The 13,469-nt window shown below is 57.4% G+C and overlaps 1 protein-coding gene across 3 annotated transcripts in view; it reads right to left on the bottom strand.

Moving 5' to 3' along the window:
* Positions 1–6,998: 6,998 nt before the first annotated feature.
* CAMK2A (calcium/calmodulin dependent protein kinase II alpha) overlaps positions 6,999–13,469 on the bottom strand; it is a 62,899-nt gene continuing 56,428 nt past the window's right edge. For 2 of the 3 annotated variants that reach the window (XM_012790948.3, XM_012790958.3), the window contains 3 exons: positions 12,893–12,987; positions 8,787–9,015; positions 6,999–8,493 (listed from right to left, as the gene is read on the bottom strand). In XM_012790948.3, the coding sequence (XP_012646402.1) occupies positions 8,490–8,493; positions 8,787–9,015; positions 12,893–12,987 (328 nt within the window). In that variant the 3' untranslated portion in view covers positions 6,999–8,489. Of the gene's footprint in view, positions 8,494–8,782; positions 9,016–12,892; positions 12,988–13,469 lie in introns of those variants that run through there. The other variant, XM_075996219.1, reaches the window with a different exon arrangement.

A 13,469-nucleotide genomic window follows, 5' to 3' on the forward strand; every position in this document is an offset into this window, starting at 1 on the left:
GTCACATCCAGCCTGTGATCTCAGAGCAAACCTGGAGGGGACGGGGGTAAGGGGGGCGGAGGGGGGGCTCCTCCCACGCCGTTAGCGTCAGCCATGTTCCCAGGGCCAAGCAAGGGCCCCCAGACGCCGGGGGTCACACTGGTTTGGTGGCCTTAGTGTTTGGTCCTCAGTAGGCCCTGCCCCTGGGTCCCTCTATCACCAGCCACGTCTGTCTTCACACTGTGCCCAAGCAGGCCCGGCTGTGCTGCCTCCCAGCCTCCGCTTAGGCAGTGCCTCGCACCTGCTCTGACGTCTTCCCAGGCACCTCTTGGGACCCTAGCCATCCCCTCAAGTCCCCCCTAAGTCCCCCCCTCCGCAAGCCTCCCTCCGTCCCCAGCCAGATGTGCCTCCTAGAGTCTTCAGGGTCTGACTCAGTCCTGCGTCCGGCGATTCCCGGCAGCCCAGCCCTGCCTGCCCAGGGCGCCCGGTGGCGTCCCTCTGAGACGACATGTTTGATTTCTGTGTAGTGGAGACCCTTGTATTGTGCCCCTGGGACCCCAGAGCACTTGGGGGCAGCAGCAGGGCATTGTGCAGAGGGGGCATGCCCATCTCTGCCCCGCCTGGCTGTGCGGTCTTGGGGAAGTCACTTAACCTTCCTGAGCTTCAGTTTCTTTAACAGCTCCTACTTCCCCGCGGTATCGCCCGGGTCTGGGATGGTGCTGCGGGGCCCCAGCACAGGGTCTCGGGGGGCACGTGACACATGCTTGCTGATGGAAGGAACACATGTGTGTCCACGGCCCTGCCCCACCACCAACTGCTCCAGGACAGAGACTGGACTGTCCTCATCCCTCAGTCCCCCCAGTGACCGCACGGGGCTGGTCAACAGCTTTGCACGATGGAGCATCGAACTGCACGAGGCTCCTCGGTGGCTCTGGGGATAACCAGCAAAGAGTTAAGACGGTGTCGGTCCCCTCCGGATCCCACGTGACCCCTGGTGGCAGAGCCTCAGGGTCTGCGGTGGACTCTCCCCTCCAGACTCATTTTTTGCTGGTGGCTCATGGAAAGTTTGGTTCCTGGAGCTGCAGGCCACTCCCTCCGGGGCCTGGGGCCTCACTGACGCTGGTCCTGCCCTGGAAGGGCGTCCAGGGCTGCCTGTCCGCGCCAATGCTTGGCCAGCATCCCCTGCCCCGTCTCTGACTGACTTCCTGCCGCCTGGGCTGCTCCCCCAGGACGGAGGCACAGCCCACCTGCCTGGCCACACGGAGGCCTCCTCTGGGCTCCCCCATTCAGGAGCACTCTTTGTTTTGGGAAAAAAGTCTTTTCCTGCTCAAGTCCACAGCCTCTGTGAGCCTCAACCCCTACAGAACTGTAGCCGATTTCCTTCGCTGTTTACTTCCCAAAAAGAAAAAAAAAAAAAAAAAAAAAAAAAAAGAACTGTAGCCGGGAGGGGCCAAGGAGGACTTAGACGCCCACTGGTTGGAGTGGAATCCCAGCTCCACAGCCTGGCTGAATCTGCTACGTCACCTCTCTGAACCCCAGTGGCCTCAGATATAAAATGACGAGAATAGATTTTGCCTTGCAGGGGATTAAATGAGATAATATAGATGCTCAATATATAGATTTAAAAAATGATCAGACTGCTTAGGGCAAAGCATAGCATGTAGAAACCTCCTAGGTGGGTCGGTTCTCATTAGCCAGCTGTTCCTTGTACAGATGAGGAAACTGAGGCTCAGCCGAGAGAGGAGGAGGTTGGAGGTTGGCATGGCTGGAGCCAGGGACAGGCCGCGCTGGAGGCTCAGGGCACCATCCAGTTCGATGGCAATGTGCCTTGGAGACCAGGCCTCGGTGTCCCCGTGTGTGAGATGAATGGGTCGAACGGGAGCAGCGAGCCCCACAGAGGTGCCTGGGGGAGAGAGGCGAGGGAGGGGGCTGTCTGCCTCCACCTGCCCCCCTTCAGCCTTCTGCTAGGCACACGCCCAGGGAGCTGGGGAGGGGAACAGCGACCCCTTCTTCAGAGATGAATTTGGCATTGGCTCTGCCTGGTGGGAAGAAGTTTCATTCCTTCTGCGGATGAGCTGGAGGAGTGGCTGGGAGCCCCGATGGTTTCTCCAGTGAACTGGGATGCCCAGCCAGAGCAAGGTGGGAGTGGGCACACCAATAACACCACCCTGGTGCCTCGCCTTGCTTTGACCTTGACTCTGCTGCTCCAGGGTCAGGGTCTCAGAGAACTTTAGGGCTTGGCAGGGGAGGGGCCTCTGGTCAATTTTGATTTAGCTGAGTCAGGGAGGCCAGAGAGCAGGACGCCTCAGGTGGGACCAATAACTGATCTTCAGGCTCCCATTGTGACTGGGGGGACTGGAGGAGGGGTGCTCAATGCAAGTTTCCCAAACCTGGGTGCTTACTAAAACTACAGCTGCCTGGACCCCTGCCCAGACTGGTTGAGGGTGGAGCCAGAAACATCTGTATTTTTAGCAAACTCCCTGGTGATTCTGCTGCAGCCAGCTCAGTTCCCCTATTTGGGGGCCACAGGTTCAAGGTCATGTAATAATGAGGGAACTAAGGCCCAGAGAGGGGACGTGACCCATCCAATGTCACACTGGGAGAGAATGGTAATCATCCTCCCTTTTTCTGGGTGGGGCGGGAAGGGACAGTCCATCTCCAGCTCCCCCTAACTCCCTCCACCTCCAGCTGAGGCTCCGGGCCTGGGAAGGGATGGCCAGACCAGGCTGCCTGGAGGGAAGTGGCCTCTGAGACCTGGGTGGCCCAGGTGGAGCAGGGAGGGTGGGGCTGCTCTCAGGAGGAAGCACAAGGAGAGGGCCCATTCTCAGAGCGCCAGACCCGCCACCTTGCACTGGGCAAAGACTCCCGCATCTGCTGGGGGGTGCTTCCTAAGGATCTGCTACGACCCAGGTGTGGAGAAGGCCATGTCCACTGCTGGGGGCCCCCCCTGCCCTGGAAAGGCATGCCCATCCCATGGCAGATTTGGGCTCACTCCGCCCTCTGACATTTCCAGCCTCCTCCCAAGCTTGTTCTTCCCCCTGACCCCCACCACCCCTACTTGCTCTGGGCTCTCAGCCTTTGCCCTGGCCTCCACACTCACTCACCTCTCACCCCTTCTAGCACCTCCACAACCCCCGCCACAGCCTCATCACTGTCTTTCCTCCTGCTGCTTCCTTTGGGCCCTGTACGCTTTGTAGCTCCAGGTCCAGCCCCATCCTAGTCTGCCCTGGGGTCTTGCTTTCGGCGTGTCTCTCGCTGTCTGCAATGGCAACAGGGATTCCTGGGGGACAGAAGACAGGTCCAGCTCACCCCTGAGCCCCCCCCTTGCAGCTCAGCCCAGCTGCAGTATGCCCCAGGGAGTTCCCAGTGTCACCTCCCTCCCTTGTGCCCTGGGCCATCTCGGGCAGGTTCTTCCCCCTTGGGCAGCACAGTCTCCTCGGTCATGGAATGAAGAGAATGATGGTGCCCACAGTGCGGGCTGTGCCGAGCACGGAGGGAGCACCTGTGAAGGAGGTGGGGCGTGCCTGGCGCTTGGTCAGCACCCAGGAAGTGTCAGCCCCTGTGACTGCAGAGGCAGGTGAAATACTTGTGCCCACACAGCATCCACTCCTCCCTCGTTGCAGCAGCACACACCTGCCAGGGGTCTACTCGCTGCAAGAACGATGACACCTGCTGCATGCATCTTGAGCATGGACAAGAGGCTGTCCTGCCTTCAAGGCACACGCACTTTGTAGACACTTCGTTGGATGACTTTAAACCAGAGACCTGTGGTGAGGTAGGCACAGGCTGCTGCGGAAGCCGGAGGAAGGACAGAACCCAGAGTGTGTTGGGCAGTCAGGGGAGGCTTCCCAGAGCTGTGTCCTGAAGGGCGAGGAGCTGTTGCAATGCTCTCAGCAAGCGAATGTGAGTGAGCCAGCCCTCTGCAGCGGGTGTGGACTATGCAGGCTGGGGGTGTAGACAACTGAGAGACGGGGCAGCAGCTGGAAGAGGACAGAGGGTAACAGGGAGGTGGGTGCATGAGAATCTCTGTCACTATGTGCCGGCTGTCCAGAGATAGGGACCTGGAAGCCCAGGCCAGGGCAAGGAAGGCGCCTGGAGGGAGCAGAGCGCTGTGCTCTGAGCTAGAAGGCTGGGCCTCCTCGTCTCATTGTTTTCATCCTCAAAATAGGGCTGTCGGAACTGGGACAAGGGGTGCTGTGAAAGCGCTTTGTGAATTGTGGAGCGCCACGCTCCTGTGAGATAATAATAGTGTTGTTAAGTGGCCTTGGTACTTTTTCAGAGTTAAAGGACATCCCTTGAGGACAACGGGGCCCTCCCTGCTCCTGTGCTGCCACCTGCTGGCGAGTGTGTGCGATGGCCGCCCACGCCCTCAACCCGTCTGCCCAGGCGGGAAGTCCCGGGGCGCCGGAAGTCCTGGGGCGCGTGAAGGTGGAGCTGGGAGGGGCCCTGGCGCTAACACTGCTGAGCTCCAGGGTAAGGGTGCAAGTGGAAGCCCCCAGGCCCCTCTTGCCCTCCTCATCCACAGCCAGTGCTCTCACTGGGAAGGTCCTCACGTGTGTGCAAGATGCACATCCCCACAGGCACTCCCCGTGGCCACCCCACACAGCGGCAGCGAGGACACGCCCAGAGAGTGGCAGGTGCAGGGACTCTGGGGGCCCCGGCACCGGAGCATGGTCTACCGGGGACTGTGGGCTCCCGCGGGTACATCTCCGAGGCCCTGTGGAATCTAGGCCTCTGCGGGGTGTGGTCCTGGCTTAGGCTAACCCACTCGCCCGGTTCACCTAGTGCTGTCCTGGTTTTAGCACTGGGAAGTCCCCCAGCAGCGGCCGGGAAGGGTGATCCTCTATCGTGGCCGGACGGGCCAAAGCCCCTGCATCACTGTCCAGACTTGGCCCCGACAGAGTCCAGCGGCTCTGACTCAGAGGACCAAAGTGGCCTCTGATGTGGCACTGAGCGTCCCCTCAGCCCATGGGGACTCTCACGCCGTCCTGCGCTCTGGCCCAAGGCCCCTGCCCCAAGCACTGGGCCCAAAATACGCTTGTGGGAAGAGACCCTTCCTCTCCTCCCTCTTCTCCCACCCGCTGTCTGGGCGCTCTGCCTGTGAGGTTGGGCGGAGGGAAGGGAACAGGTGGAGGGACCTCTGGAACAACCTCTTCATTGAACAGGGGAATCAGAGTCCTGGAGGAGGAGAACCTTCCCCCAAGGCCCGAGGGAGACTTCAGCTCCTGGCTATTTGGGGCAACCTGTACCCACTGCCTTGCTTTTGTTAACCCCATGTAACCCCATGTTCCCGGAGGAAGCTGACCCCATCCCTGGCTCTGAGGATGGGGCCCATGGGGGGCAGATGTAGGACAGGAAACAAACGCAAACCTCCCCGGGCAGAGACTTGACCAAGTCAGGTACACAGTGGAGTGCACAGAAGTTTGTAGCTATTTATTGCACTGAAAACACCAGGAATAAAACAGACGCCCCTTCTTCCCTTCCCGCCCCCCTCCCCCAATAGCAGAAAGTTTGAGCAGTGGTCATTCAAGTTCACAGCCACATATTTTTAAAAAAGGAAAAGAAAAGAAAAAGAACTGAAACAAAACCCCAAACAAATAGTAACAAAGAAACCAGCATGGGGAGTCTGGCGAACACATCCCCCCAAAGGGTCTCCCTTTGAAGGGAGACAGGAGGCCACAGGTCAGGGTTTGCACTGTGGTGGGCACAAACCCGGGAGAATGCTTTCCTGTAAACGAACTTGCATGCTGGAGCCTAGGTTTTGACTTGGGTTTGGATTTTTTTGCATCTACAGGATGTTTGCAGGAGCACGGAGTTTGTCTGCTGAGGGTGGGCTCTGGGCAGCTTTTTCTGCCAGTGTCCCATGCCTGCTGCCTCAGGATCAGCCCTGGTGCCCTGTGATCTGCACCAGGGCGCTGCCCACCCACAGGCGCGGCCTTCCCAGTGGGGGCCATCGGAACCTGGGGTAGGGACGTGCCTCCACTTCTCCAGCACTTGGAGAGGGGCATGGTGGACCGGAGGTGTGTCAGCCAATGAAAGGCAGGACCTTGGCGTCCTCCAGCTCAGTTTCCTCTGCTTGGGAAACCAAGGCCCAGAGAGGGGAGAGGACTTGCCCAAGGTCACACAGCAGGTGTGGTCAGAGCTGGGAATTGAAGCCTGCTAACCCCCAAACTACTGCTCTCTCTCCCCTGCAGTCCACTGCTGATAAGCAGTTGACAGGCACCAAAGAGGGGGATGAAGGGCAGGTGGGAGAGGGGAGGGAGACTGGCCAGGTCCAGAAGTAAACAGGAGGAGTCCTGCCGGGGGCTAAGCCCGCTAGTTCTCACAGGTACATTGGGCTTCGCATCACCCTAGGTCTGATCCTCCATCGGCCAGATCAGAGCATTTAACCCTTTTAACCGATGGGGAAACTGAGGCTAAAGAAGGGCTCAGACCTTGCCTCGGTGATTTTAGCATCCCCTGGCGAAGGCGCCTTCACCTTTGGCCAGGGATGGCTGTAGGGAACTGGCAGCTCATGAGGGGGACAGGTGGTTTTGCTGCTGGTACAATGGGATCACTGGGCCTTCCTGGGAAGCCCTCTGGGCAAGGTCTGAGCCGAGAACAGAGGCCAGTGATGGACCAGCTTGGAAACCAGGAGGCCAGGACAGCTTCTTTCCTGGCCTGTAGCCCCCACCCAGCCCGTCTCAACGGGGTCCGGGCAGCGGGACTTGAGCCCAGCAGACAGCTCATGATCGGGGAAAACTCAGAAAGTCCTGGATCAAACATCCTCACCGGTTCTGCTCCAACCAAGAACACCCAGGAGGGTTGGGGGTACCAGAGCCTCCTCCAAATCCCTGGGGATGTGGCTCTTCCTCCCCTAAAATCCTCCAGAGGAGACAGTATCTCATGCTGGCAAAACACGGCCACACAGAGGCCAAAAGCACAGAGAGGCAGCAACATAATTCCGAGTTGGACACTGAGAATACAACCTCTATTTTTTTTCTTTTTGTTCAAAACATGTAGATTGGTTTTGTTGAGTGTTTTTCTTCTTTTTGTTTTTTTTTTCAACATACTTACTGCATATAAAGTCATGCAAAGAAAACAGTGCAGACAGTAGATCCTAGTGGATGTGCCAAGGTATTCCACATCAGAGTCAATCCCAGGGGAAGAGGGCGAGAGGAAAAGAAAGAGAGAGAGTGCAAACCCGAGGCCGAGGGATGAGGCGTGAGGAGTAGAAATCCCAGTGTTCTGCTTCAGCCACCCGATGCCATGGGGAGAGAGGCGATGAAGACAAATGCTCACGGGCCCCCTAGAGGTGGGCGGGGGCGTTGGGGGCGGCACACAGATAAGGTGACATGAGATCCTGGGAAGTGCAGTAGTGAGGTCCCCAGCGTGGGAGGGAAGCAAAGAAAAGTCCAGATGTTTCCATCCTGACAGGCTCCCTCCGCCTCTCTGCCCTGCCTTGCTGTTTCCTGGCCGGTGCTGCCATCTGATGCTTCCACAGTCCCGAAAGGAACGCCTGCGTCAGCTTACCTTGGCGCCGAAATGGCAGAGAGGCCCTTCTCCCTGGGGCCGAGTCCACCTGGGCCCCAGATAACCACAGGTGACAAGGTCCACCTCAGAGATGACCAAACAAACAAAAGAAATAATCTAGAACAGAAAAAAACCACCCCTCACCCCTCTTCCTACCCCGCTTCCGAGCCCAACCGTTCTCACAATAATTTGAGAGGTCTAGTTATTACATAAATATCCATTAACAAGAAATTCGTTTACGAAATACACAGGAGTTTGGCTATAAAAAGGCATGCGGTCCGAGTAGAAGTGACACCTAAGTTGCTTTCTTTTGCCCCCGCCAGACAATGAGATTTCCTCTCTGAGATAAGACGAAGCTGGAATTCTCGGGGTGACAGAAGGGCAGGGCGGGCAGGCTAACGCTGGAGAAGGACTTCACCGGGAGGAAGCAGCGGGGCCCCTGAGAGGGGGGCGCCCCCCACGCTGAGGGAAGGGTCCGCGGACCACCGTGAGGCCAGCACAGGAGGGGGAAGCGCTGGGGAAGCCGTTTGAGGCAGGAGGCTCCTGGCGTCTGCTCCTCTCTCACCCTCTCCCTCGGGGGGCTGGGGGTTCACCTACCCTTCCTTGGGGGACCCCAGAAGAGGAGAGAGCCGTGAGAGGGACGGGTGGACACCCTGCTCCTCGCCCCCTCGCCCCTCCTTCTCCCCAGCGGCTGGCACTCCAGCCTGCAGCAGCGGAGGAGGAGGGGCCGGCACCCAGGCCCCAGGAGGCCCCGGCCTGGCAGGGGAGAGAGAGGAGAGCGAGAGGTAGGGGGTGGGAAATTTGGCCATTTGCTTTGAAGTTGTGATGGCTTTTCTGAACAAGCAGGTTTTCTCGATGCGGGTACAGAGCTGACGGTGGTGGTGGGGACACGACGGGGGAATTCCAGCCACATCCAAGTGGGAGAACCAGCAGCCACATTCCACGGACAAAGAGTGGGTCTCCGCGGCACAGCAACGCAGTGGCCCCGGCCTGGGGCTTCAGCTGAAAGACACGAGTGTGGGCGCTCCTGAGGGCACGTGTTTTCGTTCGGGCGGCCAGGCCACCCGCCGCCCCACACGGAGTGCGCGCTGCCTCCCCGGGCTCCCGCCCTCGCCTGCCCACACCTACAGGCCAGCCCGTTCTCTCTCAGGGCTCCCTCCGCCGCCCCTGCAACTCTGCAGCCTTTCAGAGGCTGAAGGCAGCAGCCTGCCTCCCCTACGTGACCCCCAGCCCAGGTTGGCTCCCCCATTCCTCTAGATTCCCCTGTGGGGCGGGGGGCAAGGAGGGGCGCTCACTGGGGCAGGACGGAGGGCGCCCCAGATCTGTGGAAGTGGACGATCTGCCATTTGCCGTCCCGGCGGTGCCACACGCGGGTCTCCTCGGACTGGGCGGTGCGGGGGATGCCGCTGGCGTCCAGGTACTGCGTGATGCGGATGTAGGCGATGCAGGCCGACTCGTCACCCATCAGGTGGATGTGGGGGTTCAGGATGGTGGTGTGCACGGGCTTGCTGTTCCGGGACCACACTGGAGGCGGGGGCGGGAGGGGCCCAGGAGATGCAACAGGGGCCTCCCGCCTCGCTCTCCTCGCTTTCTCCACTCCCAGCAGCCCTCTCGCCCGCCCGAGGCTTCCCTGCCTGCCTGGCGTGCAGGAAGGGGCCTCTGTGACAGGGCTCCACGGCCTGGGAGTCAAGGCAGAGCCTCTAGGGAACAGGGACATCACGCCCCGGCTTAGATACAGTGGATTGCAGACACGCCACTTTCTTCAAACACGGGAAACGGCGTGTTAGAGTGGTAGCCTCTCGGCCACACAGAAGGATAGGGCCGGGAAGACTACGGATGAGCCTAGACCAGTCCCAAACCCAGATCCCTCCGGGTGCCAGACAGGCGCATAAACGAGGGGCTGAACTGGGTATAAGATGCTGAATCACAACTGACCCTTTGCCTTGGGTCAAGGCGCCAGAGGGAGCGATGGGGGCTGGTGAATAAACACCATGTCCCACCTAAAGAGGGCGCCCTGCACACCGCTTGGCTGGTGGCTATGACGTAAGTGGGACCCGTGCCGATTTCGAGAGAATCTGGATTTTTACATGGAAACTCTTCGTTTTTAGTTGCCAGCATTTAATTCAAATTTAAAACATCACGCAGGCCCCACGAAACATATCTGCAATCCAGACACGGCCCATGGGCGGCCCGTCTGCCACCGCTGCGGTGGACACATAGAATCGTGGAAACTTGGGGAACATGAGAATTGCAGAATCTGGGAACCTTGCGATAACAAGGTGGTATTGTCGGTCGTGGAGCTTTCCAGAATCACGGGAGAAATGCATAACCCTTGTGATCACAACAGAACTGACGCAGCACCTGACACAAGCTCCCACTGTATGAAATATGAGCCACCACCATTATGATTGTTAGATTGACTCTAGAAACTCAGTTTTTTTCATCAAGACACGAAAACAAAAGCGTAGAGAGACGATGACCCAGGGAGGCGCTGGAGAGCCGGGGTCAGGATCTTGGGCTTGAGAGGAGCCCTTCCCTTAGTGCAGCCCGAGGGGAGGTCTGACTCAGTGGACAGCTGGCTTCAAACACAAGTTCCCCACCCCTGCCTTGACAGGGCCCCGTTCAAGAATCCGTAATATTAAAAAGTTCCCTTCCCCGTCCCTACCCCCTGATTCTGATGCCCAGCCAGGTGTGGGAACCACTTATTTCCTAAAGAATATAAAATGTCTTTTCCACAAAATTGCAGAAAGCAGTCAATGGCACCCACACCCCAATATTATAATCACACTACACCCCCAGGCTTTGGATAAAGGACGTAAAATCACCAAGTGTTAGATGTGTAGAATAACAGACTTAGGACTCTGGGCTGTCAGAGATATAGAATATAGAGTTTTAGCACCATAGACTTGGGAGTGACCTCAGAGGTCAGAGGTCACCCATTGGCCCAACTACAGAATTTAAGGAGGCCTCTATAAGCATCCCTGGTGGCACTGAGGGCTGGAGGCACACGGGACCATCTATTTCAGTGTGTCCATGTAGCAGATATGGAAACTGAGGTCCAGAGAAACAGTCTGACTTGTCCCGACCTGGGCCGGTTCCTGAGAAAGATGCAGTGGAGTTGACAAGAAGTCAGTCTCCAGCTGGGACTGAGTTAGGACAATCTAGAACAACCCTAGGAGGGACAAACGGAGCTTGGCATGGTTGAGGGTCTGGCCATGCTGTTATCAGCGAGAACTGGGTCCTGAGGAGCATTTGCAAAGAAATGCCCCCTAACGTGGTGTCTTTTGAAATGATAAGAGGCTTCTAATATCCGCTTTTGTGGACGAGGTGGGAGACAGGGCCAGGTCCTCCACAGGAAAGCCAGGCATCTGGAGGGTGGGGCTTGGGCAGAAGCACGCAGCTGCTCCGGGTCTTGCTTTTGTGGGGTCCGCCTTTAGAGCGACCGGACGTTTAAACCTAGAGTCCGGGGATGGTGCTGAGACAGGGCCCACTGAACCCAGGCAAGCGTGGGCTGCGTGGCCTTCCCCTGCGTTTATCCCCTTTGCCACCCGAGCCTTTAGAGCTGGGCCTTAGCCTGCTCTCCGCTGTGCTTTGTGGGACTGTCCAGTTCACGCTGGGAAACGGCGCCCCTAGAGGACAGAACGCAGAATGGCGGCCGCGGTGATCAGCGAGGGAGCTCCAGGGTGACAGGGACTTCTCTTCGCATGAGAATTCAGTCTTCATTGCTAGCCTTGCAGAATGGGAGTTTGGTTTATTAAAGGAAGACGTAGCTTTCGTCTTCACAGCTTTTCCTGGGGGTGACCTTGAGCCTCTAAACTCTATACCAGGGGTCCTCAAACTTTTTAAAGAGGGGGCCAGTTCACTGTCCCTCAGACCATTGGAGGGCCAGACTATAGTTTTTAAAAAAAACTATGAACAAATTCCTATGCACACTGCACATATCTTATTTTGAAGTAAAAAAGCAAATGGGCAAAAACACCCGCATGTGGCCGGCGGGCTATAATTTGAGGACGCCTGCTCTATACAATTCAGCCAGAGAGGCTGCAGGCCAGGAGGGCAGTGCCAGTCCCAGCCCTGGTTTGCTAATGTGCACGTGGACAGAGCAGGTGGCACAGGGAAGGGAAGGGGCACCGCCGGTGTCAGGTCCAGATTCTGCCACCAGCTTTCTGGATTCCTTAGACAAGTCACTTTCCCTCTCTGGGCCTCAGTTTCCTCTTCCGCATGATGAACATTGGGACTAGGTCTGACTTCTTTGCTATTTTTGAAACACCACCTTTGTTATTTTTACCATATACAAGTGCCACCTGCATTGACTTCATTAAAATATTTCCCTGAATCAATTCACTTTACTGATTCGTATAAATTTATTTTTTTAAAAAAACTTTCTAGCATAATTATTAATGAACAATCGATATCACAGAATAAACTTTTAATCCTAAGGCCAGTGAAAAGAAATGAAAGTCATATAATCCTTGCTCCATGCTCTTGCCTATGAGACAAGCCTGAGATTTGCTCACTCTTTGATGAAGGAGGAAGTTAGGAAGTGGCAAAGAAGTGTTCAAGACAGGCTACCGCCCAGCTGAGCATTTCCCCTTGGTGGAGCCAGAGGACTGAAAGAGATTTAAAAGGGCGGAGCTTTCTCGCTGTGTAAAGCAATGCTGTTTCAAGTGGTGCCTAGATATGCTTGGAATCACTCTGTGTAGCCTCGTGGTACATGCCCTTCACTTTGGGGAGCCCCGGATCCAGCACCTCTCAGGTCCCTCCTCCCTGTCCTAAGCTGTGTGATCTAACCTTTGTTTCATCTCTGTCTAACCCCTGGCCCAGAGAGACACAGACACAGGCAGAAAGCGTCCTAGGTCAGGCCCAGCCTCAACCGTCTGACAGCCCCTGGTTGCAAAGCTGCCAAGGTCTCTCCTGCAGAGGAGAGGCCCAGGAAGGACAGACATGCAGGACAGAGACCTAGACAAACAGGCAGGGCACAGCAGTGTGAGCTCACTGTCCTCTCCTTTTTCCCAAACTGCGCACCCACAACCCACGGAGCCAGCTTGTGACCAGCTGGGCAGCTGGGATGGCCTCGGGCATCAAGATGACCCTATCTTGGGTGCATGACCCGGTGGGAAGGCTCCCTGGAGAGGCCTGGGAGGGCTTGTCATGTGTATCCCTGGTCCCTGGGACCCCCCTCGCCCCATCCTGAACCACAGGAGAGACAGCTGGCAGCTGATGGATGGGCCAGGGTTAGGAGAGGGAACCAAGAGGGTACCAACCCCTGTCCACACGGGATCTTCCGCTTCGCTGGCTCCTGAGCTGCCCCTGGGGCCCTGCCCGTCACCCTGCTGTGCCGTCCGGCGGGACACGGAAAGAGAGCAGACAACAGGCACCCCAGAGAGAAGGGATTGCTCACGGTTTTCAAAATAGAATCGATGGAAGTCCAGACCCTCGACCAGGTTCCCCAGGGCCTCGGGTTCAAAGGCTGTCATGCCAGGGTCGCACATCTTCCTGGGGGAAAGAAGCCAGAGGAAAGCGGGGCTGGGGCAGCTTCTTGCTGGCCTCTCAGAGGGTGAGCCTGTGGAAGGGGAACGATTGTGCCCAGCTCATGGGATCAGGGTTAGTGGACGGGAAGGAGCTGGCAAGCTGTAAAGTGTGGGGCGTCGCTGACTGCTCGCTGCCATGTACAGCCGGGAAGCCTGGGTTCAAGTCCTGGCTCTGCCACTTAATGCTTATGAGACTTCAAGCAAGTGGCTCAACCCCTTGAAGCAAGAGTGCCGTGGGTGACCGTGCAGGGCTGTGCAGCGCACGAAAGCTGCTATCCAAATTTCACCCCTGGCCCAGAGCAGTGGATCCAGAGGGGGCTTTTTCTAATTTGTCTTTGTCAGGGGGAAGGAGGGAGGTGCATTTCCCTCCACATAATAGTGACCTCCCCTCACCAAGCCAGGTGTGTACCTGGCTGGTACGTTTTGCTAGTTTGAGCAAAGTTGCCC

This window comes from Microcebus murinus, chromosome 21, assembly GCF_040939455.1.
Source record: "Microcebus murinus isolate Inina chromosome 21, M.murinus_Inina_mat1.0, whole genome shotgun sequence".
NCBI lineage: Eukaryota > Metazoa > Chordata > Mammalia > Primates > Cheirogaleidae > Microcebus > Microcebus murinus.